The 25,526-nt window shown below is 41.7% G+C and overlaps 1 protein-coding gene across 3 annotated transcripts in view; it reads right to left on the bottom strand.

Annotated features, from left to right (window-relative positions):
* Positions 1 to 25,526, bottom strand: part of COL6A5 (collagen type VI alpha 5 chain) — a 134,994-nt gene that overhangs the window by 80,308 nt on the left and 29,160 nt on the right. For all 3 annotated transcript variants that reach the window (XM_086674272.1, XM_086674273.1, XM_086674274.1), the window contains exons 2-5: positions 14,075 to 14,164; positions 12,276 to 12,878; positions 7,606 to 8,226; positions 939 to 1,499 (exon numbers count right to left, since the gene is read on the bottom strand). In XM_086674272.1, coding sequence (XP_086530398.1) covers positions 939 to 1,499; positions 7,606 to 8,226; positions 12,276 to 12,878; positions 14,075 to 14,135 — 1,846 coding nt within the window. In that variant the 5' untranslated portion in view covers positions 14,136 to 14,164. The remainder of the gene's footprint in view (positions 1 to 938; positions 1,500 to 7,605; positions 8,227 to 12,275; positions 12,879 to 14,074; positions 14,165 to 25,526) is intronic.

Genomic DNA, 25,526 nt, shown 5'->3' with positions numbered 1-25,526 from the left:
CACTGAGTGCCCACGTGCATTTTTCTAAGTGTTCCACATGCCTTATCACCTTCAAGCTTCACCTGGAAGCTAGGCCTACCCTCAGTGATTAAGGCAGGTGGATAGTAAGTGAACTATTCAAGGTCCACAGCTAATATAGCTGGGGTTTGAACTTTACCTCATTGACTCCAGCATCCTTTATCTTAACCAGTAAGGTAACATGCCTCTCAGCAGACAAAATTTTCATGTGCTAATATTAGCAAACCAACACATACCATCTTCAGTTAGTAAGTCGCTGCTCCTAATAAGAGAAATCACGATTGGGTACAGGTATTTGCAAGTTGTTCTTCTTAACTTTACTTACGTAATTTTAGTTTGAACGAAAATGCAAATACGTGTTTCTGGTACAGATAAAATAAACAATTGTTATATGTGTACTAGATAAGCATTCATAATAGAGGAATGATGGTTGATGTTTCTTATGCTGAACCTATAAGGATTCTAGGATGTAGGTGTTACCCTTGCTTTATAGATGAGGAAGTCTGAAGGTCAAGCAGGAAAGTGGTTGAATCCTAACCTACTCAAAGCCAGAGCCCATTTTCTTTCCAGGTGCTCATCTGCTTCAATTAGTGCACACACACACACACACACACACACACACACACACACACACACTCTTACATGCCGTACTGGTGGGCTTTGTCAAGGCCACAATACTCTTAGCAACCTTCCTACTTACAACCCCCAAGATGGCCTCAGGGCATCTGTCTGTGGAGGGCTTCTCCAATCTTGGCAACTGGTTTAAAGTAAGGGGCTGAATCCTCCGTGGTGAGAAAGGAAGTTAGCAACAATGTTAACCAGAAAACTGGTCACATCACTCCTGGTCTCAGCCTGGCTATCAGCCTGCAGGAAGCAACCCATGAGGGTGCAGAGAATAAAGCCTTCTTTGTTTTGCTCACCTTTTTCAGTGCAGATTCTGCGAACAACTTCATTTTTTATTCTCTTTAAAGAATCAAAGTTCTGCCCAAAGTTAACCCTTTCTTCCTCCCCAGCAATTTGTTGGAGTTCTTCTTTGTTAGCCTCCCCAATGCCAACCGCATGAATGGTGACTTGTTCAGCCCTTAATCTCTCGGCAGGCTTCAGGACTTCATCCCTGGACTTCCCATCAGTCAGCACAATGAGATAATTGGGAACACGGCTTGTCCTACGCTTCCTTCCCTCTTTTATTATTTGCAGCATGAAATCCAGGGCTTTCCCAGTATCTGTGTTTCCGTTGAGTTGCTTGATGTTCAGAACAGCCTTTCTTAAATCCACATTATTAGAATTGTCATTGATGTGAAACTCCACTTTTATCTTATCTGAATACTGTACAGCTCCAACTTGGACTTTGTCTGGGCCAATGCTGAACATTTCTGTCACTGCCAAAATAAATTCCTTCATCTGCTCAAACCCCGTTCTGTTTATGCTAGTTGAGCCATCGATGAGGAAATAGATATCAGCCTCTTTTGTATCCACACAGCCTGAAAAAAAAAATGTGGAAAATGCATTCTTCGTTAATTACAGAAATATCTGGAGAGAAGTTTGCAAGAGGGTTTGTAGAGGAACATGAGGCTGTGAAGGTTCTGGAGAATGAGAACTCTTCATCATTTACGCAGAGACTGTCTGCTTCATCGAGCCTGTTCATGCCCCTTTTCTCCTTTGGAATTCACAACACACCTAGTACTTTGCCTGAGGTCACACTGCAAGTTAATTAAAAGGCAGGACCAGATTCCCAAGTCTCCAGGCTGTAAGTTAAATTGTTTGTATAGTATTGACACCTGCCTTTTCAGACAGTGTATGCCTTATCATTTCCCGAGAAATGCAATGGAGGAGAGGACCTGCTGCTCTTACTTCCTCACTATCCTCTTTTCCCCAGAGCAACTAGAACACTATATTTAAAACTAGAGCCAGGGGCACCTGGGTGGCTCAGTCAGTTGAGCATCTGACTTCGGCTCAGGTCATGATCTCATGGTCTGTGAGTTTGAGCCCCATGTCGGGCTCTGTACTGACAGCTCAGAGCCTGGAGCCTGCTTCGGATTCTGTGTCTCCCTCTCTCTCTGACCCTCCCCCATTCATGATCTATCTCTCTCTGTCTCAAAAATAAACAAACATTAAATTTTTTTTTTTTAAACTAGAGCCAGATCATATTACTCTCCTACTTATATGGTTTATCATTGCATTTAGAACTTAAAAATATAAATCTGGCCTGAACTTTCTCCCTGTTTTTCTCTCAGACCCTATTTCGAGCAATTCTTCATCTTACTCGCTGTGCTCCAAGCACGCCAGGCTGCTTTCTGTACTCTGAATGTGCCCCAGGGCTTTTGTACTTGCCCTCCTCTCTCTTGCTGGAATATTCTTCTCCCTAAACATTCACATAGCTGATTCCTTCTTATCTCATCATGGATATACCAACTCAAATGTCAGTTCTTCAAAAACGCATTCTCTTCCCCTCTAGCTAAAGCACATTGGTCATCGTCTACCCTATTACCCTCTCTATTTTCTTTATGATAGCCATACTTTTTGAAGTTATCTTACTCATTTTTTCATGAGCACAGACTGCTTCCTGCCAGAGTGTCCCCATGAGGGCAGAGATTGTCAACTTCTCTGCTTCTACCCAGTATGCCTGGTCCATCGCAAGATTTCAACCAAAAATTTTAAATAAAAGAACTCTGGGTGGCTTAGTCAGGTGAGCATCCAACTTCGGCTCAGGTCATGATCTCATGGCAGGGTTCGAGCCCTGCATCGGGCTCTCTGCTCTGACCATGGAGCCTGCTTCAAATCCTCTGTCTCCCTCTGTCTCTCTCTCTGCCCTGCCTTTCCCTTCCCTGCTCAGATGTGTACTCTCTCTCTCTCTCTCTCAAAAATAAATATCAAATAAATAAATAAATACACTCTCAATGTTCCTTCCTTCCTTTGTTGTTCCTTCCTCAATGTTTCTTCCTTTCTTAAAGCCCTGGAACTCGGGGCGCCTGGGTGGCGCAGTCGGTTAAGCGTCCGACTTCAGCCAGGTCACGATCTCGCGGTCCGTGAGTTCGAGCCCCGCGTCGGGCTCTGGGCTGATGGCTCAGAGCCTGGAGCCTGTTTCCGATTCTGTGTCTCCCTCTCTCTCTGCCCCTCCCCCGTTCATGCTCTGTCTCTCTCTGTCCCAAAAAAAAATAAATAAAAACGTTGAAAAAAAATTAAAAAAAAAAAAAAGCCCTGGAACAAAGTAAAACATGCTTTAACTTTACTAATAGTCTATTTATAACTCTATCAATTACTCATTGCAATTGGGTAGGAGAAAAAGCATAATTTAAAAATTTAGATTATTTACATAGTTACCTGGTTGAGTGTGTTGAAAGACCCTTAAAATACAAGACTATTTAGGTATTTCAGAAATAGTTTCTTTATTCACAGCTTTTTGGTAATTTATAGCTATTGACACTACTTTAGGCTATGGGGAGTTGGTCCCCAAGAAATCAGAAATACTGGAAATAAGTTTGGACCTGAGAATTAAACTATGAAATTGACATATAAAATATTAGGAGGAAGATAAGCAGTTATCTGCAAAAGACAGGGTTGATCCCAGGCCAGCAAAACCTGATATCAATAAAGATAGATTGATTTATATAAACCTAATGAAGAAGAATGAGGTGTTCTCCAGAAGAAAGATAATGGTGATCAGCAATGAAGGAGGAAAACAATATGAGTCACAGTGGGCAACCAAGGCAATGCCCATGCAACCCCCCTAGAACTGTGTTGTCCAATATACTAGCTACTAGTCAGATATTACTATTAAAAGGTAAACTGGAACTACTTAAAATTAAATAAAATTCAAAAACCAGCTCTTTAGTTGCACTAGCAGTGCATTAACAGTGATTAACAGCCCCAAGTGGCTAATACCTATCATATCCAACAGTGTAAATACAGAATACTGTCATTATCACAAAACATTGGCTAGACAATGTCAAAGAAGAATGTGTCCCCTGGACCAAGGTCTCACCTGTACAGTTATACAGAGAGACAGAGAGAGAAATCTATATATTTGACTTTATTTTTTAAAATATTTTATTTTATTCTTTTTTTTTTAATGTTTACTTGTTTTTTAGAGAGCGAGCAAGTGAGCAGGTATGAGCAGAGAGAGAGGGAGATACACAATCTGAAGCAGGCTCCAGGCTCTGAGCTGTCAGCACAAAGTCCACCGCGGGGCTCGAACCCGCGAACTCTGAGATCGTGACCTGGGCCGAAGTTGGACGCTTAACCAACTGAGCCACCCAGGTGCCCCTGAATATTTGACTTTATTTTTTTTTAATTTTTTTTTAACGTTTTATTTATTTTTGAGAGAGAGAGAGACAGAGCATGAGCAGGGGAGGGTCAGAGAGAGAGGGAGACACAGAATCCGAAACAGGCTCTGAGCTGTCAGCCCAGAGCCCAACGCAGGGCTCGAACTCACGGACCGCAAGATCATGACCTGAGCCGAAGTCGGCCGCTTAACCGACTGAACCACCCAGGCGCCCCGCCATCACTCTTTTTTCTATACATCAGTCTCTTGGTTTGAGTAATGTGAGCGTCTCCTTGATTCAATGAAGTTTGATTTAAAAAAACTGGAGGGGCGCCTGGGTGGCGCAGTCGGTTAAGTGTCCGACTTCAGCCAGGTCACGATCTCGCGGTCCGTGAGTTCGAGCCCCGCGTCGGGCTCTGGGCTGATGGCTCGGAGCCTGGAGCCTGTTTCAGATTCTGTGTCTCCCTCTCTCTCTGCCCCTCCCCCGTTCATGCTCTGTCTCTCTCTGTCCCAAAAAAATAAATAAAACGTTGAAAAAAAAAATTTTAAAAAAAAAATAAAAAAACTGGATACGTACTACGTGACAGATGTGGTGGATACAGTAACGAAGTCAATGTAGATTTGTTCTCTGTGTTTTACCGTTCTGAAACTACAAAGCCGGCACCACAGTCCAGACCATGGCAAATTCTCTAAGGTTGAGGTTCTTAAACACTGCTAACAGAAGTTCAAAGGGCGCCTTACTAAAATGCAAGTGCCCAGGCCCTACTCTGACACTAATTCATTAGATTTCGGGTAGGGCTTGGGCCAATGAACTAGTGATAAACTCCCCCAGGACACTCTGGTAAGTTTACAGCAGATGCTGTTGGTGCTTAGCCTGTATCCCCTCAAGCCCTTCACCGCATGTGTGCCCACTGGCTCCCAGGGCTTTCTCTCTAACGGCTAGTACCTAGGGCTGTTTATGGGTGGGTTGCTCTCAGGTTCCTGGAACCCTCTTGCCAGGGGCTTGAAGAAGTGCCTGGAAATTTACATTCTCTCATGTTCTGGAATATAAATTCTCTAGCTGCACTGCCCCCTGACAGGAGCAATTCTAAGATTTAACCCACATTGTCCCTAGGACGGCCCTGTGGAATTGAACTCCAGGGAACTTGGCTTATCATCCTTCCCCTTCTGGTCCCAACTCTCCCTTTCCTACAAATCTCCAGTTTTCCCTGGATATATTTTCTAATCAAAATCTATCCATTTCACATGAACCCTTGTCTGGCATCTACTTCTGAGGAACCCAACCTAAGTCAAGTACCAATATTTGAGAGCCATTGAATTAACAAGAAGCCGTCTACTGGAGGCCTTATGGAGGATAGCTATCCCCCTTGGATGGCCCTTGCCATTAGCCTTGGTCCCATACCTTCCCATTTAGAATTTCTTTTTTTAAATTTTTTTAATGTTTATTTTGTATTTTTGAGAGAGAGAGAGAGAGAGAGAACACGCGCACAAGCAGGGGAAGGGCAGAGAGAGAGGGAGACAGAGAATCCGAAACAGGTTCTAGGCTCTTAGCTGTCAGCACAGAGCCCAACACAGGCGCTCGAACCCATGAACCATGAGATCATAACCTGAGCCAAAGTTGGACACTTAACTGACTGTCACCCAGGCACCCCCATTTAGAATTTCTGTAACAAAAATAAATGTGACCATTTTTTGGTCACATCATTTCAAAATCTCTAAGAGAGGCCACACTACACATCCCCCCTTTGCCCTAATAGTTCATACTAGACCAAGGTGACTGCCACTCTGAGCAGCTTCCCCACATGTCACTTAGGAGGTAACAGAGGACTTGTTTCTTGCTGCTATGTATACGGGCCACAGAAAACCCAGGGCCAGCCCAGGATGCATTCTTAATAAACCTTCAATTGACTTGTATGAGTTTAAAATTAGCCTTCAATGTCATTGGAAGATTACAATTCTTTTCCATGCGAATGCTGCCAAATTACAATTTAGGTATGACACGTGACCAAGTTCTGGCCGTTGGTACGTAAGCAGAAATGATGTGTGTAATTTCTGGAAATATCTTTGAAGAAAAGGAAATGGAAGCCTGACCTCTTCCTTCTCTTTTCTCGTTCTTGGTTGCTGGATGTGAGTGGGATGCCTAGAGCAATGATCTTGGACTATGTTCCTGGGAGTTAAAAACCACAAACAGCAATAAATAAATAAATAAATAAATAAATAAATAAATAAATAAATAAATAAATATATAAATAAATAATGTCGAAAGAGACATGGTCTCTGACTCTGTGGTGTACCAGCTGTGTCTACCTACCTTAGGACTTATTGTGCAACAGAAAAAACAGTTTTATCCCGATTAAACCACTGTTGTTTTTATTTCTGTTAGTCACACCCAGATGTAACTGTGACTGATACAAGTTACCCAACTGTATATTCCTGCACTGATACAGCAGCCATCAGCCACATGTGGCTATCAAAACTAAAATGAGTTCAAATCGGGGCGCCTGGGTGGCTCAGTCGGTTAAGCGGCCGACTTCGGCTCAGGTCATGATCTCACGATCCATGAGTTCGAGCCCCGTGTCGGGCTCTGTGCTGACAGCTCAGAGCCCAGAGCCTGCTTCGGATTCTGTGTCTCCCTCTCTCTCTGCCCCTCCCCTGTTCATGCTCTGTCTCTCTCTGTCTCAAAAATAAATAAACGTTAAAAAAAAAAAATTAGAAAAAAATAAAAATAAAAAAATAAAATGAGTTCAAATTAAATTAAATTTGAATTTCAGATCTTCTGTTACACTAGCCACATTTCAAGTGCTCAACAGTCACACGTGGCTAGTGACTGCCTTACTGGACATCACAGATGGAGAACATTTCCATCGCCACGGAAAGTTCTGTCGAACAGCACTAACATATACAAGGCTATGCTACCTTTGAAAAACGTGCGTGTGTGTGCTTGTGTGTACGTAGCTTAGAGAAAGAGAAGAAACTAAATGACTTGAGAAATAAACGTTAAAATGGTTTTGGATAGGATTACAGATGATTTTATTTTCTTCATGTTCATCAATACTATCAAACTATTTTTTAACTAACACCTATTATTTTTTTTACATTTAATTGTGGTACGATTTACTCGCTGAAGAATTCACGCGTTGTAATCTTTCAATGATTTTTGGTAAATTCATCAAGTTTTGCCAGCACAACCAAAATCTAGTCTTGGAACATTTTCCTAACTACTCATGTTCCCTTAGCCAAGTACAGTCAGTTCTCGCTCCTGCCCTTGCCCTAGGCCACTACTCACAGTACTTTAATAACAAGAAAAGTATTTTTTAAAAACTTACCAGTTTTGTCAAGGTCCACTCGCTCAGCACGAGTAGAAATTTGGGACCAAATTTCATTCTGCAGCTTTTTCTGGAATTTCTTACTGTAAGTTTCCAAGTCGGCATAGGACTTGAGCACGGAAACCATCTGTCTCGGAGGGTAAGACACTATTTCTTCTAACTGGGTGTCGTTCGCCCCTTGGATGTTCACGGCAAACACAGTCACGTCCTGCATCCGAAGCCGCAGTGCGGCATCACGTACCGCGTCCTCTGAGGGTCTGTGAGTGACCAAGACTGCGATCTGAGGTACCCCCTCTGCCCTTCTGCTGCCAGCAGACTCTGAAAAGGCTTCTAGTCTCATCTTCTCAATGGCAGCACCAGCATTGGCTCTCCCCGTCCGGAGAGAAAGCTTCTGGATTTGCTGCTGAAATTCATCCTGGGTTGTGTTTGATTTTAGAAAAGAAATAGTCTCTGCTCTATCACTGTAACTCATAAGCCCGAGGCGCGTGCAGCCGAACCTCACATCCATGGAGGCAGTAATATTCCTCAGGAAATTCTGCAGGTTCCTTAAGTTTTGTCTGGTGCCCACTGACTCATCCACCAGGAACATGAGGTCAGCTAATGAATCTCTCTGACAGGTCACTGCGAAGGGAATAGGGAGAGAGAAAAAGTAGGAGGATGAGTACAAACCACCGGCCCAGAGTGAGAAGGGCACTTTACAGATTGTCAAAAGGCATTGGTGAAAATGGAGGCAGTCATGACAGATGTGGTTAGCACCGTTTTCTTTGAACGAACACCAGTTAAAATGCTGAAAAGAGTCACAAGGTGACGGACTTCAGAGTCTCTGCAATTATGTTCCTTCTGTCCGAAGAGTGCTTCTTACCAATTGTCCTATCAACCCCTCCACCACCACCCGTCTCAAGTGCTAGGATGCAGCGACGTGTTAACAGAAATATCTCTGACTTCAGGAAGCTCCTATTCTATGGGGAGGATAAATAACTAGGTTATCTTATTTCAGACAGTAATAAGCATCACGAGGAAATAAAACAAGTGAGTCAATCGAGTTACTGTTCTGGGGACATGGGATGAGGACTAACTTACTTGAGATACAACGAAGTCAGGGAAGGCCTCTCTAAGAGGAGCACATTTGGGCTGAGATATGAACGAAGGGGATTCAGCCACGTGTTCTGAAGGAAGGGGAATTCTGGCAGAAGGAACAGTAGGAGGTGGGAACAAGAAGCCCAGAGTGGCTGGTGACGGTGAGGGGAACAATGATGGATGAGGTCAGAGAGACTAAGGGCCTGAATCATAGGGGAGTCACAGGATCTTATTTAAATCTTTAACATATCACCCCAGTTGCTGAGGATATTCAGGGATAGCCATTAAGAAACAATCACCCTAGTTCGGGAAAGAGATAATGTTTGTTGGACAAGGATAATAGCAGGTAAGATGGAACAACAGGGTAGTTTTGATACATGAATTAGAGGTAGAACAGAGAGGCCTTGATGATAGTGGGATGCTAGTGTTAAGAGATAAAGAAGAAGTGGTAAAAACTAGGTTTTTGGCACGAACAACTGAGTGGATATCGGTGGTCTCTTTTTCCAAGATAGGGAAGACCATAGGAAGAAGCTGCAAGGGGGGATTCAAGAGTACCATTTGAGACATGCTAAGTTTGGGACAGTTTTGAAGACACCAGGTAAGCAGTTGGTTGTATGAATCTGGAATCCAGGGAAGAGTACATCCCAAGCACAGAAAACACCTACTCCAGGCACAGGGGAAGGAACTACATCTGTGGAAAGTATAGCCAAGGGATAAGCTCAAGCTTGCCAAAAGCTACCCGTTAGGATTGTGAGCTCTAGAAACCAGAAGATACGTCTTGCTTATCTCTATCCCTCCAGTACCTAGTACCTAGTGAAACTCAAATTAAAAGTAATTCTCATAAATCTGCCAAGGTACTCTGTACCCCGCATAGTTGGCTAAAACAAACTCCCAGCATGACCTACTCAGGTTAGTATTCACTTCAAAATAGCTATCGATACTAATAATAGTAAACTGTGTTCCAAAAGCCATACAAGCCATCTCACCCATATCCAGGCAAGTACTATTATTCTCATCTTATAGGTAAGGAAACTGAAGCTCAGAGGTTAAATAGCTTACCCAAGGCCCTTAGCAGGCAAGCCAGAGTTTGAAGTCAGACCTAACTGACTCTGAAGTTCTTACCCTTAATCTCTAATGGCAATGATAGCGTCCCGTCAAGCAAAACCTTGCGGTTGCAAAACTCCATGAAGTAAATTTGGAGGATAATAAGCACACAGAACCCTCTGAGAAGGTGGTGAAACCCCCTGTTCTGCAGAGCACAGACTATACAGCCTCCTATAGGGCTGAAGGATCTCCAAGGCCTCCAGAATGGAGGATCATAGGAGGGTTTCTTCTCTGAAAAAAAGAAGAACCTAAGTCATAAGATCTTGCTATTTCCCCAAGACAAGAGGAGTGAGAGATCAGGGGAGTGGAAGGAAAGGGATTCCCTGGTGTCCCAAGAGCAACACTAACTGTGGTAGAACCTTGTAAAACTCACTAAAATCTTGGCAGGACTCACTAAAACCCATTTCCTCCTCATGGGCAGCGAGCTAGACCTGACTTCCCAGGCTCACTTGCAGTTAGGTGTGGCCATGGGACTAAGATCTGGATAATGAAACATGAGCAAAAATAAGCTGATCCCACAAGACCCTCCCATGATTGGTTTTCTCCTGCCCACCAGCTGTATAACAAGGCCCAGGGTGCCTTGGAAGGTCATATGCGAAGACCGAAGAGCCACCACTAACCCAAGTACCCGAATAGACGAAAAACAACCAGTCACCTTGGACACTGGCCCTATAATGTTACAATGGAAATAAACTTCCTACTATTCAGTGAGTCTGTTATTAAGGCCTGAACTGGTCTGACTATAAAACCAGGCCATCCGCAGAGCCACGGAATCCATAACGGTGGGGCGGAAAGGAAGTTTCGAGGTCATCCCAGCCCCCGTGTCTCAGCAATGAGGATGCTGGTGCAAGGCTCAGAGAGATGACATCACTTCCCCAAGTTCACACAGCCAGCTAGTGGCAGCATCTGGGACATCTGACCTTGTGTTCAGGGCACTTTGTACCGCACCAGGAAGCTTCCTTCAGTCTTAGAACTAGATAATTCCTGCTCAGAACGGCCCGTCATTGCCAACTGAGCACAGAGGCAGCCAGGAAAATCCATTTTGCCGGAAATCCTTCCTACCTGACTCTGGCAGGAGTCTGTCATTAGCACGGCATACTTACTGAGTGCCTCCCTGGAGCTGCGCACTGGCCGGTTCTGCCTGCTCATCAACACTGCAAGGGAAGCTTCCTATCTCGTTTTACTCGTTCCTTCCTAATGCTGTCTGGGATCACCTGCCAAGTAAACGATGTGTATTCAAGAGCCTTCTGCTTTGAGGCCTTCACTGAAGACACAAATAAGGCATTTTTCGCGTGAGACATTATAAGTCACGGGGTCATAAGTATTCCTCCTTTTGGCCTAGGGGGTCAAGAACGAAAGCAGATGAGAAGGAGGCCTTCTGCGTTTCTGTGTGAAATGCAGGGATTTCCAGGAGCTGACAGGAATGCAGATGTGACCCCTGGTGGTTCTGGTGGATGGTTCTTAGAGAGAATGCCCTAGAAACAGCACCCCCCCAAGGGAAACCAGCTGTAATGATTGAAGTAAGGTGTGGCTGTGAAGCAGCTGTGCACACAACAATCAACAGGGATGATGGAGCCTTAGAGGAAGGCTCTGTGCTGCCACATGAGAAACTCTTGGTGGCTCTCAGAAAATTAGTTGCGGAGAATTTTATGTTGGGGGACGTGACAGCGAAGATGTTACATTATATAAGCAAGGGTGCTGAGTCAGTTCAACTTGAGCTATTTGTTGGCCTTATTCATAGCCATAACCTTGTCCGAGATATTTCCAATATTCCTTCAATTCAAAGATTCAGTCTACTGTAAGGTATACTATTATTTATGGCAACACTCAGAAATTAAAAAAAAAAAAAAAAGCATTACTGCAAGACACATCCTAATGTCAAAAATGTGAAAATGTGAAAGAAAAAATGTGTGTTTTACATGTGGAAAATATAGGCACAAAACGATTGCACGACTGAGAGAAGGAACGAGTCAAGCTCCTGGCTTTACCAGGCCCTGATACTCATTGGAGAGATTTTACTTGTAAGGAGAAAAAATCGTGCTGGAGGGGATAAGCCAACACAGCAAATGTAGGGCTCAAGACACTACTCTACAACCGAGGGTATCCTGTTCTCTGCCTAGTCTCATTCTAAAGTTACTGCTCCCGTTTAGTGTCGCTGCGTTATTAGCTAACGGGCGTTTTCGGGATACCTACTATGTGCCTCACACTGTGCCAGGACTGCGAGGGCCAAGAGAACAGGCACAGAACTTACTTCTTTTTCTGGAAGAATTTCACTTATTCAATCATTAAGAAATAGAATCGTAGAATACTAAGAATAGAAATCACTGTCGGGCACAGTGTGGCCCAAAGAATACGGAGACAAATATACGTTCCCAGTTCTGCCCTCAAGGTGCTACCAGTTCATGGGTGGAGGGGACCAACCCAGAAACGAGTAATTATTCACTATGGGAAGTGCTTCTGTCATCATCCTCAACCCAGGGCTTCCTCACCTTTCATATCAGCATCTGCCGCTCCATCCCTGTACTGGGTCGCTTCCTTGATGATCTGCGTCATGTTTTGGGAAAACGCGCCCAGGTCCCTGACCGACCGAAGGTTGAAGTGAAACTGAGCCGTGGCCATGGCCTTCAGCTCCTCCTCAGAAGCTTCCTGCAGCCCCACGGAGATGATTCTCACCCCGTCTTCCCGCAGGGCCTTGGAGGCCTCTTCCACGTCGTCGTCCTCGGACGCCGCCGAAGCCAGGACCACCAGAATCGGGGGAAACTGCTTCTTGTCCCTCCCGCCGGCCGCTTCGGAGAAGAAGGTCCTGTGGGCCTCCCGGAGAGCGTTTCCTATCCGCAGGGAGCCTCCGATGAAGGCGAAGTTCTTCTTGAGGTGGTTCAGCATGGGGTTCCTGCTCTTGAAGGTGCTCAGCTGGAACTCACTGTGGAGCCGGTCGCTGTACTGAGCCAGGGCCACGTGGTACTTGTGGGCCTCAATGGGGAGACTGGTGATTATCTTGGTGATGAACGTTCTCACAAAGGGGAAGGACTTGGTTCCCAGGTAGTCAGAGCTGTCCACCAGAAACACGACATCTGCAAACTCAGGGCCTGGCTCTGTCAAAATAAAATCGCAACAAAGCTAAACAAGGTGATTGTTCAGCCTTTACATTTTAGACCCCAGGACTCATTTGAGACTATGTCCTAAATTATGAGTGACTCAGCATCCCAAGGGAAGTGTCTTCTGGAGGTCAAGCGGCAGAAACTATACTGGTTTTTGTGAAAACATCAAACAAGAAGACTTTTAGTAGTTAAGCAGTAAGTCTTTTGTTTCTCAACTCCGTTCCAGAGACATCTTTTTCTTTTTTGGTTGTGGAACCCCAAACTCTGATATTATGCTAAAGAAAACCCCCAAAGTGGTCTGTGGACGAAGAGTAACTTTTATAAACCGTATCAAGTAAGCAGGTGTCTTGAGTTGGAGAGTTTAGGAGGGGGTGGGAGACAGGGATTGGGGGAGGGGCTTGATTGAGGGGAAGCAGGAGAAGAGCAACGCCAGATGTTTGCCTGATCTGAGAGGACTCCGGAGCATGTCGCTCCCTGAGGGGAGAGGGCCAGTCTGCTATATTCTTGTCTCGGTCAGTTATTGGCTGCAGACCATCCCCAGGAATTGCAGGGAAGGAGCAGAGGGCTATGGACCCAATCTCCTTCGTGAGCTGACTCTAGGAAAGCTAAGAGCAATTCTCCTCAGAAAGCGGGCCATGTCTGTGAGCTGTTGCAGGCAATATTCACAGCAGCTGGGCCAGGAAAGGTGGGGGACGGGGTGCCAGCCTGATAAAGAGAGTTTGGGTCAGGGGAGGCGCCCCCAGTGTCTACTTAGGCAGTCATGGCCAACCACCTCCACGCTGGAAATTTGTGCTGTGCTAGTAAACGCCTAACAACTGCTCTTTCAAAGTAACTCAGAAAATTGTCAGGAAATCCTAGGATGCAGACTGACCTACAAAACCAATGCACTGATTCTATGAGAGTCATAGAGACATGGAACACTGGGACCTAAGTAAATCACTGAATAATTAGAATTCTTCTAGCCAGGTGTAGCATAATTCATGCATTTTACCCACGGCTCTCGGTCATCTTTGAGAGATTAAGTACATTTGATATTACATACCTCCAACTACAACTCAATGCCGTCTACTTTGACTTTTTAGTGAATAAGCAAATAAACCGTCTGTTTCTATGTATTAAAATAAACGTTCGTGAAGACATAAAAATGCTTATTTTTCCTAAATGACAATAAACGTAGAATATACTGGTACCTGGACTCTGATCTGCCAGTGTTTCAGCCCAAAGGATTAACATAAGTAGCAGGATCTTCATTTTGTTGGTGAAGATTTCTTGCTTTTATTCTGTAAGACATGTTATTTACAATATGAAAAATCTCATCGTAGAACAAGAAATAACTACTGGCAAATCTGGATTAGAACACAAATCGCTGGGAGCAAGTACTTGTCAAGTAATGTCAGGTGTGATTAAAACACTCATTAAGCATGTGGAGTCGTTATTGAAAATAAAGAATGCTAACATTTGCTGAGTCCTCATCATGGCTTAGCTACTTTTCTCAGTGCTGTATGAGTATCATCTAATTTAATCTCCACAACAGTCCTAAGGGGAGGGACAAATACTATGACTAAGTGACAGATGAGGAAACAGGCACAGAGGGGCTTGGCAAATGGTAGATCCAGGATCCTAACCCAGACAAGGTGACGGCAGAGCCCAAGCTCTCAACCACCGTATGCCTTATACGAAGCCTGTGTCCTCACAAATCACATATTCTTTACCCTCTATCTTTATGTCAACAATGACTATTATATATGTTCACAACTTGGCTGAAAAAAGCCAATGGCCACCCATGTCTGTTTCTTCACGAAACCCTTGTGAAAAGAGTTGTTTCATTTACAGAGATACTCAGCTTTACAAATGATTTTAACCTCAGCATTTCTCTCCAGGAAGCTCACAATCAATCAGAAATCATGATTTCACAATCTTTTAGAAATTCTGCCAATTCAGAGTTGTTCTTTACACTGATGAAAAGAGATCAAATGACCAATAGGCAAAAACAGAGCTGCCTTAAATGAGATACCAAAGGTATAAAGGCTCTGTTATTTTTTCTAGAGTTGACTTTCCCAGCAGTTCTTTTGAAATTGCTGACAATGAAGGAAGACTGAGAATCATTGGAAGCTAGATTTGAAAGATAACTGATAAATCATTGAGACTAAACCTTTATTTTGCTAAGGATGGCCACTAACAAAGCTCCCTAGTAGTCAGTGGCTGAATCATGTCAACAATGACTTCTAAATCTATGTTCATCATATTCTAAGATACCATATACTTTTCTTATTAATTTTAGTATGGAGATATAATTTCCGTAAGATTTACCCTTTTAAAGGGTTCAATTCATTATGTTTTGGTGTATCACAGAATTTGTATCCATCATCACTAATTTCATAACATTTTCATGATCCCCCAAAAGAAATCCATGCAATTAGTGGTTACTCCCCATTCTCCCCTTCTCGCTGACCCTGGGAAACACTGATCTACTTTCTTCTCTATAGATTTGCCTGTTCTGGACATTAATATAAGTGGAATCATATAATATATGGGCTTCTGTGTTTGGAAACTTTCATTTAACGTGTTTTCAAGATTTACCTATATTGTGACATGTGCCAGTGTTTCATTCTTTTTTATGGCTAATACTCTGTTGTGTGAACATACAACATTTTAAAAATCCATTCTTCTGTTGACAGATACTTGAATTGTTTCTACTTTTTGGCTATTGTGAATATTGCTGTTATGAACACTTGTGTACAAGTTTTTGTATGAATGTATGTTTTCATTTCTTAAGGAGATACTTTGAATACATTCCTAGAAGTGGAACTTGGGGTATTTTGGTAACTTTATGTTTAACGTTTCGAGAAACTGCCACACTGTTTTCCAAAGTGGTTGCATCATTTTTCATTCCCACCAGCAATGAATAAAGGTTCCAGTATCTCTACATTCTCACCAACACTTGTTATTTTCTGTCTTTTTTTAATTATAGCCATTTTAATGGGTGTAAATAGGTATCTTACTGTGGTTTGATTTGCATTTCCCTAATGATGAATGATGTTTAGCATCTCTTCATTTACTTATTGATCATCGGTATATCTTCTTTAGAGAAATACCTATTCAAACACTTTGCCCATTTCTAACTTTTTTATTAGTGTGTTATAAGAGTTCAGTATATATACTGGATACTAGAGAGTTAACAGATATGTGATTTGCAAATATGTTCCTCCCATTCTGTGGGTTGTATTTTCATTTTCTTAAGGGTATCTTTAAGGCACAAGTAATTTTATTTTGTTTTATTTTATTTTTTAATGTTTATTTATTTTTGAAAGAGAGAGAAGACAGAGTGTGAGCAGGGAGGGGCAGAGAGCGGGAGACACAGAATCCAAAGCAGGTTTCAGGTTCTGAGCTATCAGCACAGAGCCTGACGTGGGGCTTGAACTCACGGTCTGTGAGATCATGACCTGAGCTGAAGTCGGATGCTTAACTGACTGAGCCACCCAGTCGCCCCAAGGCACAAGTGATTTTAAAGTTAAGTCCAATTTATCTATTTTTGTTGTTGTTGTTGCTAGCGCTTTTGGTGTCGTAGCTAAATCACCATTACTACTCCACAGTCATTTACTCTCCACAGAAGATTTACTCTGATGTTTTCTTCTAAGAGTTTTATAGTTTTAGCTTTTACATGTAGGTCTTCAGTCCATTTTGAGTTAACTGTGTATGTGGTATGAGGTAGGATACAATGCTGTTCTTCTTTATGTAGATATTCAGTTGTCCTAGCACCACTTGTTAAAAGGACTTTTCTTTCACCATTGATTTGTCCTGGCATGCGTATCAAAAACAAATTTACCATAAGCATATGAGTTTAATTTTGACCTCTCAATTCCATTTCATTTATGTGTCTATTCTTATGCCAATACCACACAGCCTTGACTATTCTACCTTTGCAGGAAGTGTTGAAGTCAGGGAATTTAAGTCTTGTAACTTTGTTCATTTTCAAGGCTGTTTTGGCTGTTCTGGACCTCATGTATTTCTAAATGACTTTTAGGATCACCTTGTCAATTTCTACAAAAATGGCAGCTAGAATTTTTATGGAGACTGAATTGAACATGTAGATAAATTTGTGCAGCATTGTCATCTTAATGATGCGAAATCATTCAATCAATTAATATAGATTGTCTATGGAGAAGAGAATTTTTAACTCCTTACTCCATATTTTCAGTAATGTTCTTTAAGAATAGGAAATTATAAGAACTCAGGGACGAAAGGAAGTCCTCTCTAAAAGGCCATTGATGACCCAGGAGTCAAAATATGTCCAGACTATGTAAATATCCTTTCTCAGGTTACATCCTGAGTCAAGCCTGCACTTGACTTAGTTGCCCTACTTGCCTCTGGTGCTAGAGCCTCAAAGAAGATATCCTAGGTGGCCATCCAGGTGCAGCTCCACCCCAGCCTATATCTCTTGGCTTGGCTCCACTCTAGAGTGGAGCCAGAGTAGAACTAATGGAACTAGAGGGGAGCCAGTCCTCTGCAGGTCTTGGTACCAAAACACTGGGGCAGCAGCAAGTGAGGTAAGGCGGGCATGTCTTACTCATTTATTCTTATTGTCTTTCTCTCCCTACTGTTGAGATGAAGTTGTAAGAGAATGGGGATTTTTGTCTGTCTTGCTCATCATTATATTTCCAGCTCCGGGCACATGGTAGGCACTTAATAAAGACTACAAATAAATATTGTAACTTTGCACATACACCATTTCAAAAGTATGTGCATATATCTATAGCTTAATTTTGTAGAGGTGGAATTACTTGGTCAAAGGTAAGTTTGAAGATTTTATGAATATTGCCCAACTGCTATCCATTGGGTATCCCAAATAATATTCCAATACTCACCCCCCAAACAGCATGTTCCATAATTTTCAATTTATTGTCTTTTTTCCCAACGGAAATATAATTGACAAATTACATTGAGTAAGTTTAAGGTATACAACTGATTATTTTTTTTTTTAATTTTTTTTTTCAACGTTTATTTATTTTTGGGACAGAGAGAGACAGAGCATGAACGGGGGAGGAGCAGAGAGAGAGGGAGACACAGAATCGGAAACAGGCTCCAGGCTCCGAGCCATCAGCCCAGAGCCTGACGCGGGGCTCGAACTCCTGGACCGCGAGATCGTGACCTGGCTGAAGTCGGACGCTTAACCGACTGCGCCACCCAGGTGCCCCAACAACTGATTATTTGATACATGTATGCATTACAAAATGATTACCACATTAAGGTTAGTTAACAAATACATCATCTCACATACTTACCCTTGTATGCGTGTGTGTTTGTGTAACTTAAGATCTACATTATTGACAAGTTTAAAGTATATAGTACAGTATCGTTAACTGTGGTAACCATGCTGCACCATACTTAATGTAACTGCAAATATAATCATCCCCCAAATTTATTCATCTTATAACTGGAAGTATGTATCCTTTGGCTGACTACCCTCACACACTCCTGCCCCTGTCCCCGCAGAAAACTACTACTCTACTCTGCTTCTATAAATTTGGTTATTTTAGAGTCCACGTATAAGTGAGGTTGTTCAACACTTGCATTCTCTGACTTATTTCATTTATCATAATGCCCTCAAGATTCATCCATGTTATTGCAAATAGGATTTCCTTCTTTTGTGCCTAAATAATACTCTGTGTGTGTGTGTGTGATTTCTTTATCCATTTACGTTATCAGTTACAGGTTGTTTTCATGTCTTGGATACTGTAAACAATGTTTCAATGAACATGAAGATGCAGATATGTCTTCGAAACAGTGATTTCATTTCCTTGGGATATATACCTAGAGTGGCGTCATATAGTAATTCTTCTTTAATTTTTTGAGGAACCTCCACACTGTTTTCCATAGTGGCTGCACCAATTTACATTCCCGAAGTGCATATAAGTTCTTTTTTCTCCACATTCTCACCAGTATTTGTTATCTTTCGTCTTTTGGGTAATAGCCATTCTAACAAATGTGAGGTTGGTTTTGATTTGCATTTCCCTGATGATTAGTGATGCTGAGCACTTATTCATGCACCTGTTGGCCATTTGCATATCTTCTTTGGAAAAAAATGTCAATTCAGGTCCTTTGTCCTTTTTTGACTGGATTTTTGCAAGTTTGTTTTTTAGGAGGCTATCGGGTTGTATGAGTACCTTGTATATTTTGGATATTAACTCCTTATCAGATAGGTTTGCAAATATTGTCTCCCATTCCATGGGTTGCCTTTTCATTTTGTTGATTATTACTTTTGCCATACAGAAAAGTTTTTTATTTTGATGTACCCCCGATTGTTATTTGTGCATTCATTGCCTGAGCTTTTGATGAAATATGAAAAAAAAATCATTGCCAAGAACAGTGTCAAGGAGGTTATTCCCCTTTGCTCTCTTCTAGAAGTTTTATGATTTGGGCTCTTATATTTTTAAGGCTTTAATCCATTTGGAGTTAATTTCTGTGAGTGGTGTAAGATAGAGGTCCAGCTTCTTTTGCACATGGATGTTCTGTTTTCCAATACCATTTTGTCTTTTTTACCAATGAATATTCTTGGCTCCCTTGTCATACATCAATTGACCATATATGAATGAGTTTATTTCCAGAGTCTCTATTCTGTTCCATTGATCTATGGCTCTGTTTTTATGTCAGTATCATACTGTTTTGATTATTATAGCTTTCTAGTATGGTTCAAAATCAGGAAATATAACACCTTCGGCTTTGTTCTTCTTTCTCAGGATCGCGTTGATTATTTGGGGTCTTTTGTTATTCCATATGAATTTTAGGATTTTTAATATTTCTGTGAAAAATGCCATTAGACTCTTGATAGAGATTGCATTAAATCTGTAGATGGCTTTGGGTAGTACCGATATCTTAACGATATTAACACTTCCTATCCACAGACACAGGTATCTTTCCATTTATTTGTGTCTTCTTCAGTTTCTTTCACTAACATCTTACAGTTTTCAGTGTACAGATCTTTCACTTCCTTGGTTAAATTTATTCCTAAATATTTTATAGTTTTTGATGCTATTCAAATGGGATTGTTTTTGTTTCTCTTTTCTTTTCCTGATAGTACACTGTTAGTGCATACAAATGCAATTGATTTTTTGTATGTTAATTTGTATATTGCACTTTACTGAATTAGTTCATTAGTTATAAAAGTCTTTTGGTAGACTCTTTAGCATTTTCTATATATAAGATCATATCATAGGCAAACAAAGACAATTTTACTTATTCTTTTCTGATTTAGATGGCTATATTTCTTTTTCTTGTCTGATTGCTCTGGCAATAGGACTCCTAGTACTGTCTATCGGTTCACAAACTGCCCCTGAACACAGAGGGCAAGGAGAAACCAAAGAGGCAGAGCACTCCCGATTGGTAGGTGACAGGTTTAATAAGTAAAGGAAATTACTCATGAGACTTTTCTTGGGTGGCTACAAGATAAGTAGATCTCCACAGCTACCACCAGAATCTTAAAAGTTTACATAGAGGTCTTAACTGGGTTCAGTCACATATATTGTCTAGATGGTCTCAACAACTTACTCTCTCGAGGCAATGTCTTTGGACAATTCCTACTATGGAAATGGTAGGCAGAGCATACGTACCAAGGACAGGGTAGGGGTGAGGAGATTGCAACTGCCGGGATCCAGCTTGAGGGTCAACTAGCAGTCATGTCCTCTTGATTACCTACTCTGACAATGTTGAATAGGATAATAACAGTGGGCCCCTTGTCTTGTTCCTGATCTTAGAGAAAAACCTTCAACCTTTCACCATTGAGCATGATATTTTATACTTGTCATATATGGCCTTTATTATGTTGAGGTATGTTCATTCTACCCAATTTGTCAAGAGGTTATTTATTTATTTTAATATTTATTTATTTTTGAGAGAGACACAGAGAGAGAGAGAGAGAGAGAGAGAGGGAGACACAGAATCCAAAGCAGGCTCCAGGCTCCGAGCTGTCAGCACACAGCCTGAAGCAGGGCTCAAACTCAAGAACCACGAGATCATGACCTGAGCCAGAACCGGACGCTTAACCAGCTGAGCCACCCAGGCGCCCCAAGAGGTTTTTTTTTTTTAAGTCAATAAAGGATGTTGAATTTTGTCAAATGCCTTTTCTGTAGCTATTGAAATGATCATAAGATTTTATCTTTCATTCTACTAACATGAGGTGTCACATTTATTGATCTGCATATGTTAAATCATCTTTGCATCCCAGGAATGAATCCCACTTGATCATGGCATATGATTCTTTTAATGTCATGTTGAATTTAGTTTGCAGTATTTTGTTAGGAATTTTGCACTTGTTGGGGGGCATCTGGGTGGCTCAGTAGGTGAACCGTCTGACTTCGGCTCAGGTCATGGTCTCACAGTCGTGGGTTTGTGTCCCACGTCAGGCTCTGTGCTGACAACTCGGAGCCTGGAGACTGCTTTGGATTTTGCGTCTCCCTCTCTCTCTGCCCCTCCCCTGCTCTGTCTCTCTCTCTCAAATAAAATAAAAACATTAAAAAAATATTTTTGCACTTGTTGTGAAGAGTATCAGGTGTTATATGTAAGTACTGAATCACTAAATTGTACACCTGAAACTAATATTACACTGAATGTTAATTAACTGGAACTTAAATAAAAACTTTTTTAAAAAGAAAGAATTCTGCATATATATTCATCAGATACGTTGGCCTGTGGTTTTCTTTTCTTGTAGCATCTTGGCCTGGCTTTGCTTGGTATCAGGGTAATGCCAGCCTTGTAAAATGAGTTAGGGCGTGTTCCCTCCTCTTCAACTTTTCAGAAAAGTTTGAGAGTTCTTCTCTAACTATTTAGTTCAATTCACCACTGAAGCCATCTGGTCCTACACTTTTCTGGGTGGTGAGGGGTTTGATTATCGATTCAATATCCTTACCTATTGGTCTATTTGCTATTTCTTCCTGATTCAGTCTTGGTACGTTTTTTGTTTATAGAAACTTACCCGTCTCTCCTAGGTTATCCAATTGTTGGCACAGTTACAGTATCTCTTGTGACCCTTTATATTTCTGTGGTATTATTTGTAATATCTCTTTTATTTATAATTTCACTTATAATTTAATTATTTGAGTCTTCTCTCTTTTTTTCTTGGTGAGTCTAGCTCAACCCTTGTCAATTTTGTTGCACTCTCCAAAGAATCAACTCCTATTTTTGTTAATCTTTTCTATTGTTTTCCCATTCTCTATTTCATTTATTTCTGCTCCAATCTTTACTGTTTTAACTTCTAACTTTCTGCTAACTTTGGGCGAGGTTTTTCTTCTTTGTCTAGTTCCTGAGATGCAAAGTTAGGCTCTTTATTTTTTTATTTTTTTTATTTTTTTTTTTTCAACGTTTATTTATTTTTGGGACAGAGAGAGACAGAGCATGAACGGGGGAGGGGCAGAGAGAGAGGGAGACACAGAATTTGAAACAGGCTCCAGGCTCCGAGCCATCAGCCCAGAGCCTGACGCGGGGCTCGAACTCACGGACCGCGAGATCGTGACCTGGCTGAAGTCGGACGCTTAACCGACTGCGCCACCCAGGCGCCCCAAAGTTAGGCTCTTTAATTGAGAGCTTTCTTTTTTCTTAATGTATGCACTGTTAGTACTAAATTTTCCCCCTTAGAATTGCTTTGCTACATCTCAGAAGTTTGGGTATGTCGTATTCCCATTTTTGTAGAGCCACCGGCTGGGCTCTATAATCACCTTTGGCCCAGCAAGTTCACAGGCTGTGTTCCCGGGCAGGGCAGTGTTGATGTTCGGACTCCGTGATTGAGCAGTGCTGTTGGGCCAGGCTCTGCTATTGGTCTCGGTCTGGTGGAGTCTCAGGCTGTGCTCTGTGACTGGATGGTGCCACTGGCTGGACTCCGTGTTTAGGTGTGGCCACAGTCTGGGCTGTGTTAAAACCAAGGACAGATGGAGCCTAGCCTTAAAGTTTCTCTGAGCAAACAGAACCAGTTTAGTAACACAGGCAAGGCTCAATTTAGCTTATTTTGGGAGGCTAACTTGACTTGGGATCATTTCTTGCTTGTGCCTCTAGAAATGAGAAGCAAACTTCAACTGTTTCTTAAAATTTATATGAGGTAACCACTGAAAATTGTAACATTGTAACCAAGCACTGTGAAGAATAAACAATCACTGCTTTCTCACAACATGAGCTACCTTCTAAGAATATCCCCCTGAGACCCATTCCATGTTCTGGTTTGAGTGCCTCCTGCTTGTAAACTGTTTGCAAATGCTCTCATCCTGGTATGCACACAATTACATTTTTACTAATTACCACTTCAGTGATTCATTGGTTTTACAGCGGCTGTTTTGAACTTCTGACATTTCATGGAGTTAGAAGTGGGATCCATGAAAGACCACCACCAACTCCAATGCCAGTGAGCAACCAAGTGCTGGTACCCACAGAGCCCACTGACTTCATGGCTTTCTCCCCAACCCTGGAGCTTGAGGGTAAGTCTCTCCTGGATCTGAGCTCCACTCTGCATTCTGAGTTCTCGAACTGTATTGTGCACTCTTGTCTTCTGTTTCTGTTTTTGTCTGTTAATGGGTAAATCATCTATCCTGTTCAAAATCAGGGAAAACAATGTGATTCTAGATGTTTTAGAACAGTTGTTGGAAAACAGAGCCCCTTGGAATTTAGGAAATCCAAATGGAATGTAAGATTCCACCTGGCCCTTGTGCCTTTCTGGCAAAATGGGTGAACTTTGTAATAATTTAGAATCACAGTGGCCATTCTGGGGAATCTTTGTTTTAGATAGGTCCATGTTAAGTGGCACCCTTAAAAGAAAGGATCCCAAAGGTCACAGAGACAATGGAATTCGTTCTTTGGTATGCAGAGGCTTCTCAAAGACAAAATGACTTCAAAAATAGTTCTGAAAGGGTCCCTGCAACATACAAATAAAATCTCTTTAGTAAAAAAACTTTGACCATCTGAGCAGCCAACCTTACTTAACTTGGTCCATCTACCAGAAACACCATTTGGATTCAACTATTCGTTAAAAAAATCTTTTTAATGTTTATTTATTTTTGAGAGACAGAGCACGAGCAGGGGAGGGACAGAGAGAGAAGGAGACACAGAATCTGAAGCAGGCTCCAGGCTCTGAGCTGTCAGCACAGAGCCTGATGGGGGGCTCAAACTCATAAACAGCAAGATCATGACCTGAGCCAAAGTCAGGTGCTTAACCAACTGAGCCCCCCAGGCACCCCCGAATTTGACTATTCTTTTGAGTGCTGTGCCTGAGACACAGCTAAACTTTTTTTTTTTATGGATGAACTTTTTAAAATAAAAGTTATAAGATCTCTGTGTCTATCTGTATGTTATGTATGTATACTATGGATATGGGATATTTTTCTATCTCCAAGAGGTATTGCCAAAATTAATTTGAAAAGAGCTCTATTTAATTGGCTGGCTCAAAGAAAATTAAGCACTCAAATAAATTAAGTACACTCTCAGGAACACAGAAACTAACCAAAATGTTTTTTTTTTTTTTAATTTTTTTTTTCAACGTTTTATTTATTTTTGGGACAGAGAGAGACAGAGCATGAACGGGGGAGGGGCAGAGAGAGAGGGAGACACAGAATCGGAAACAGGCTCCAGGCTCTGAGCCATCAGCCCAGAGCCTGACACGGGGCTCGAACTCACGGAGCGCGAGATCGTGAGCTGGCTGAAGTCGGACGCTTAACCAACTGCGCCACCCAGGCGCCCCACCAAAATGTTTTTCAAGTTCACATGATCTGGGATAATCTTCAATAAATAAAAGCTAATTTAAATTTGTTGTTTTAATAAAATGAGACATTTCTTCAAAATCTGTCAATAAGCAAAAGAATTTAAGATGATGGTAATTTTGAGATCTAATCCAAGCACACTTGTTAAAAGCAAGTAATTTAAACACATATATAATAAGATCAAAGTTCATACCAAGTTAAACCAAATAGTGGATATTCACTGAATATCTAAATCATTCCCAAATAGGAAAAACACTAAATGTTAAACATAAGTTTACCTACTTTTGGCTTCTTAATTTGTATAGAGAGACAAAAAAAAATGGGGGTCTATTAATAAACATGTTTTATGCCACCCTGAAAAAACATGTACTATGAGAAAGAATATACTTCTAACAATTTTAAAATGTGCTTACAAATTGGCTAATGCTAATATACAGTTCACAGTTGTGTGCTCCCTGGTTTTCACTGGAAAGCAACACAAACTGTCCAGCGGTTGAAAAAGTTGGAGGAAGAGCTGAGAATACAAAATGAACCAAAGAGAAATTGTCAGAACACTTAGAGTAACAGGCGTGAATGAACTATGCCAAGCGTGTGCATTGGTGCTGAGAGAAGGCAGGCAAAGAGCAAGCACCCCTTTGGAAGGTGAGAGGCAGTGGAACACCCGTGAGAGCTTTCACCTACAGTACGAGGATTTACTGTAACTTCTTGTCTTTCCAGCTGTGGTCACAGACCACTGGTGAATTATGATTAAAATTTATTGAAACAGAAGATATACATACTATCCATATCTACCCATACAGATAAGTGGATAATATATATCTCCATTTTATCCATAATTTTTAGATTTTAATTTATTTATATTTATATATGAATAAAAGAGAATAATTTCAGGGGCACTGGGTGGCTCAGT

The sequence above is a fragment of the Puma concolor genome, chromosome C2 (genome assembly GCF_028749965.1).
Source record: "Puma concolor isolate L17-30 chromosome C2, mPumCon1.1.hap2, whole genome shotgun sequence".
In the NCBI taxonomy this organism is placed as follows: Eukaryota; Metazoa; Chordata; class Mammalia; order Carnivora; family Felidae; genus Puma; species Puma concolor.
Note: the sequence above shows the minus strand (reverse complement) of the source record. Positions and strands in the feature narration are given on the sequence as shown.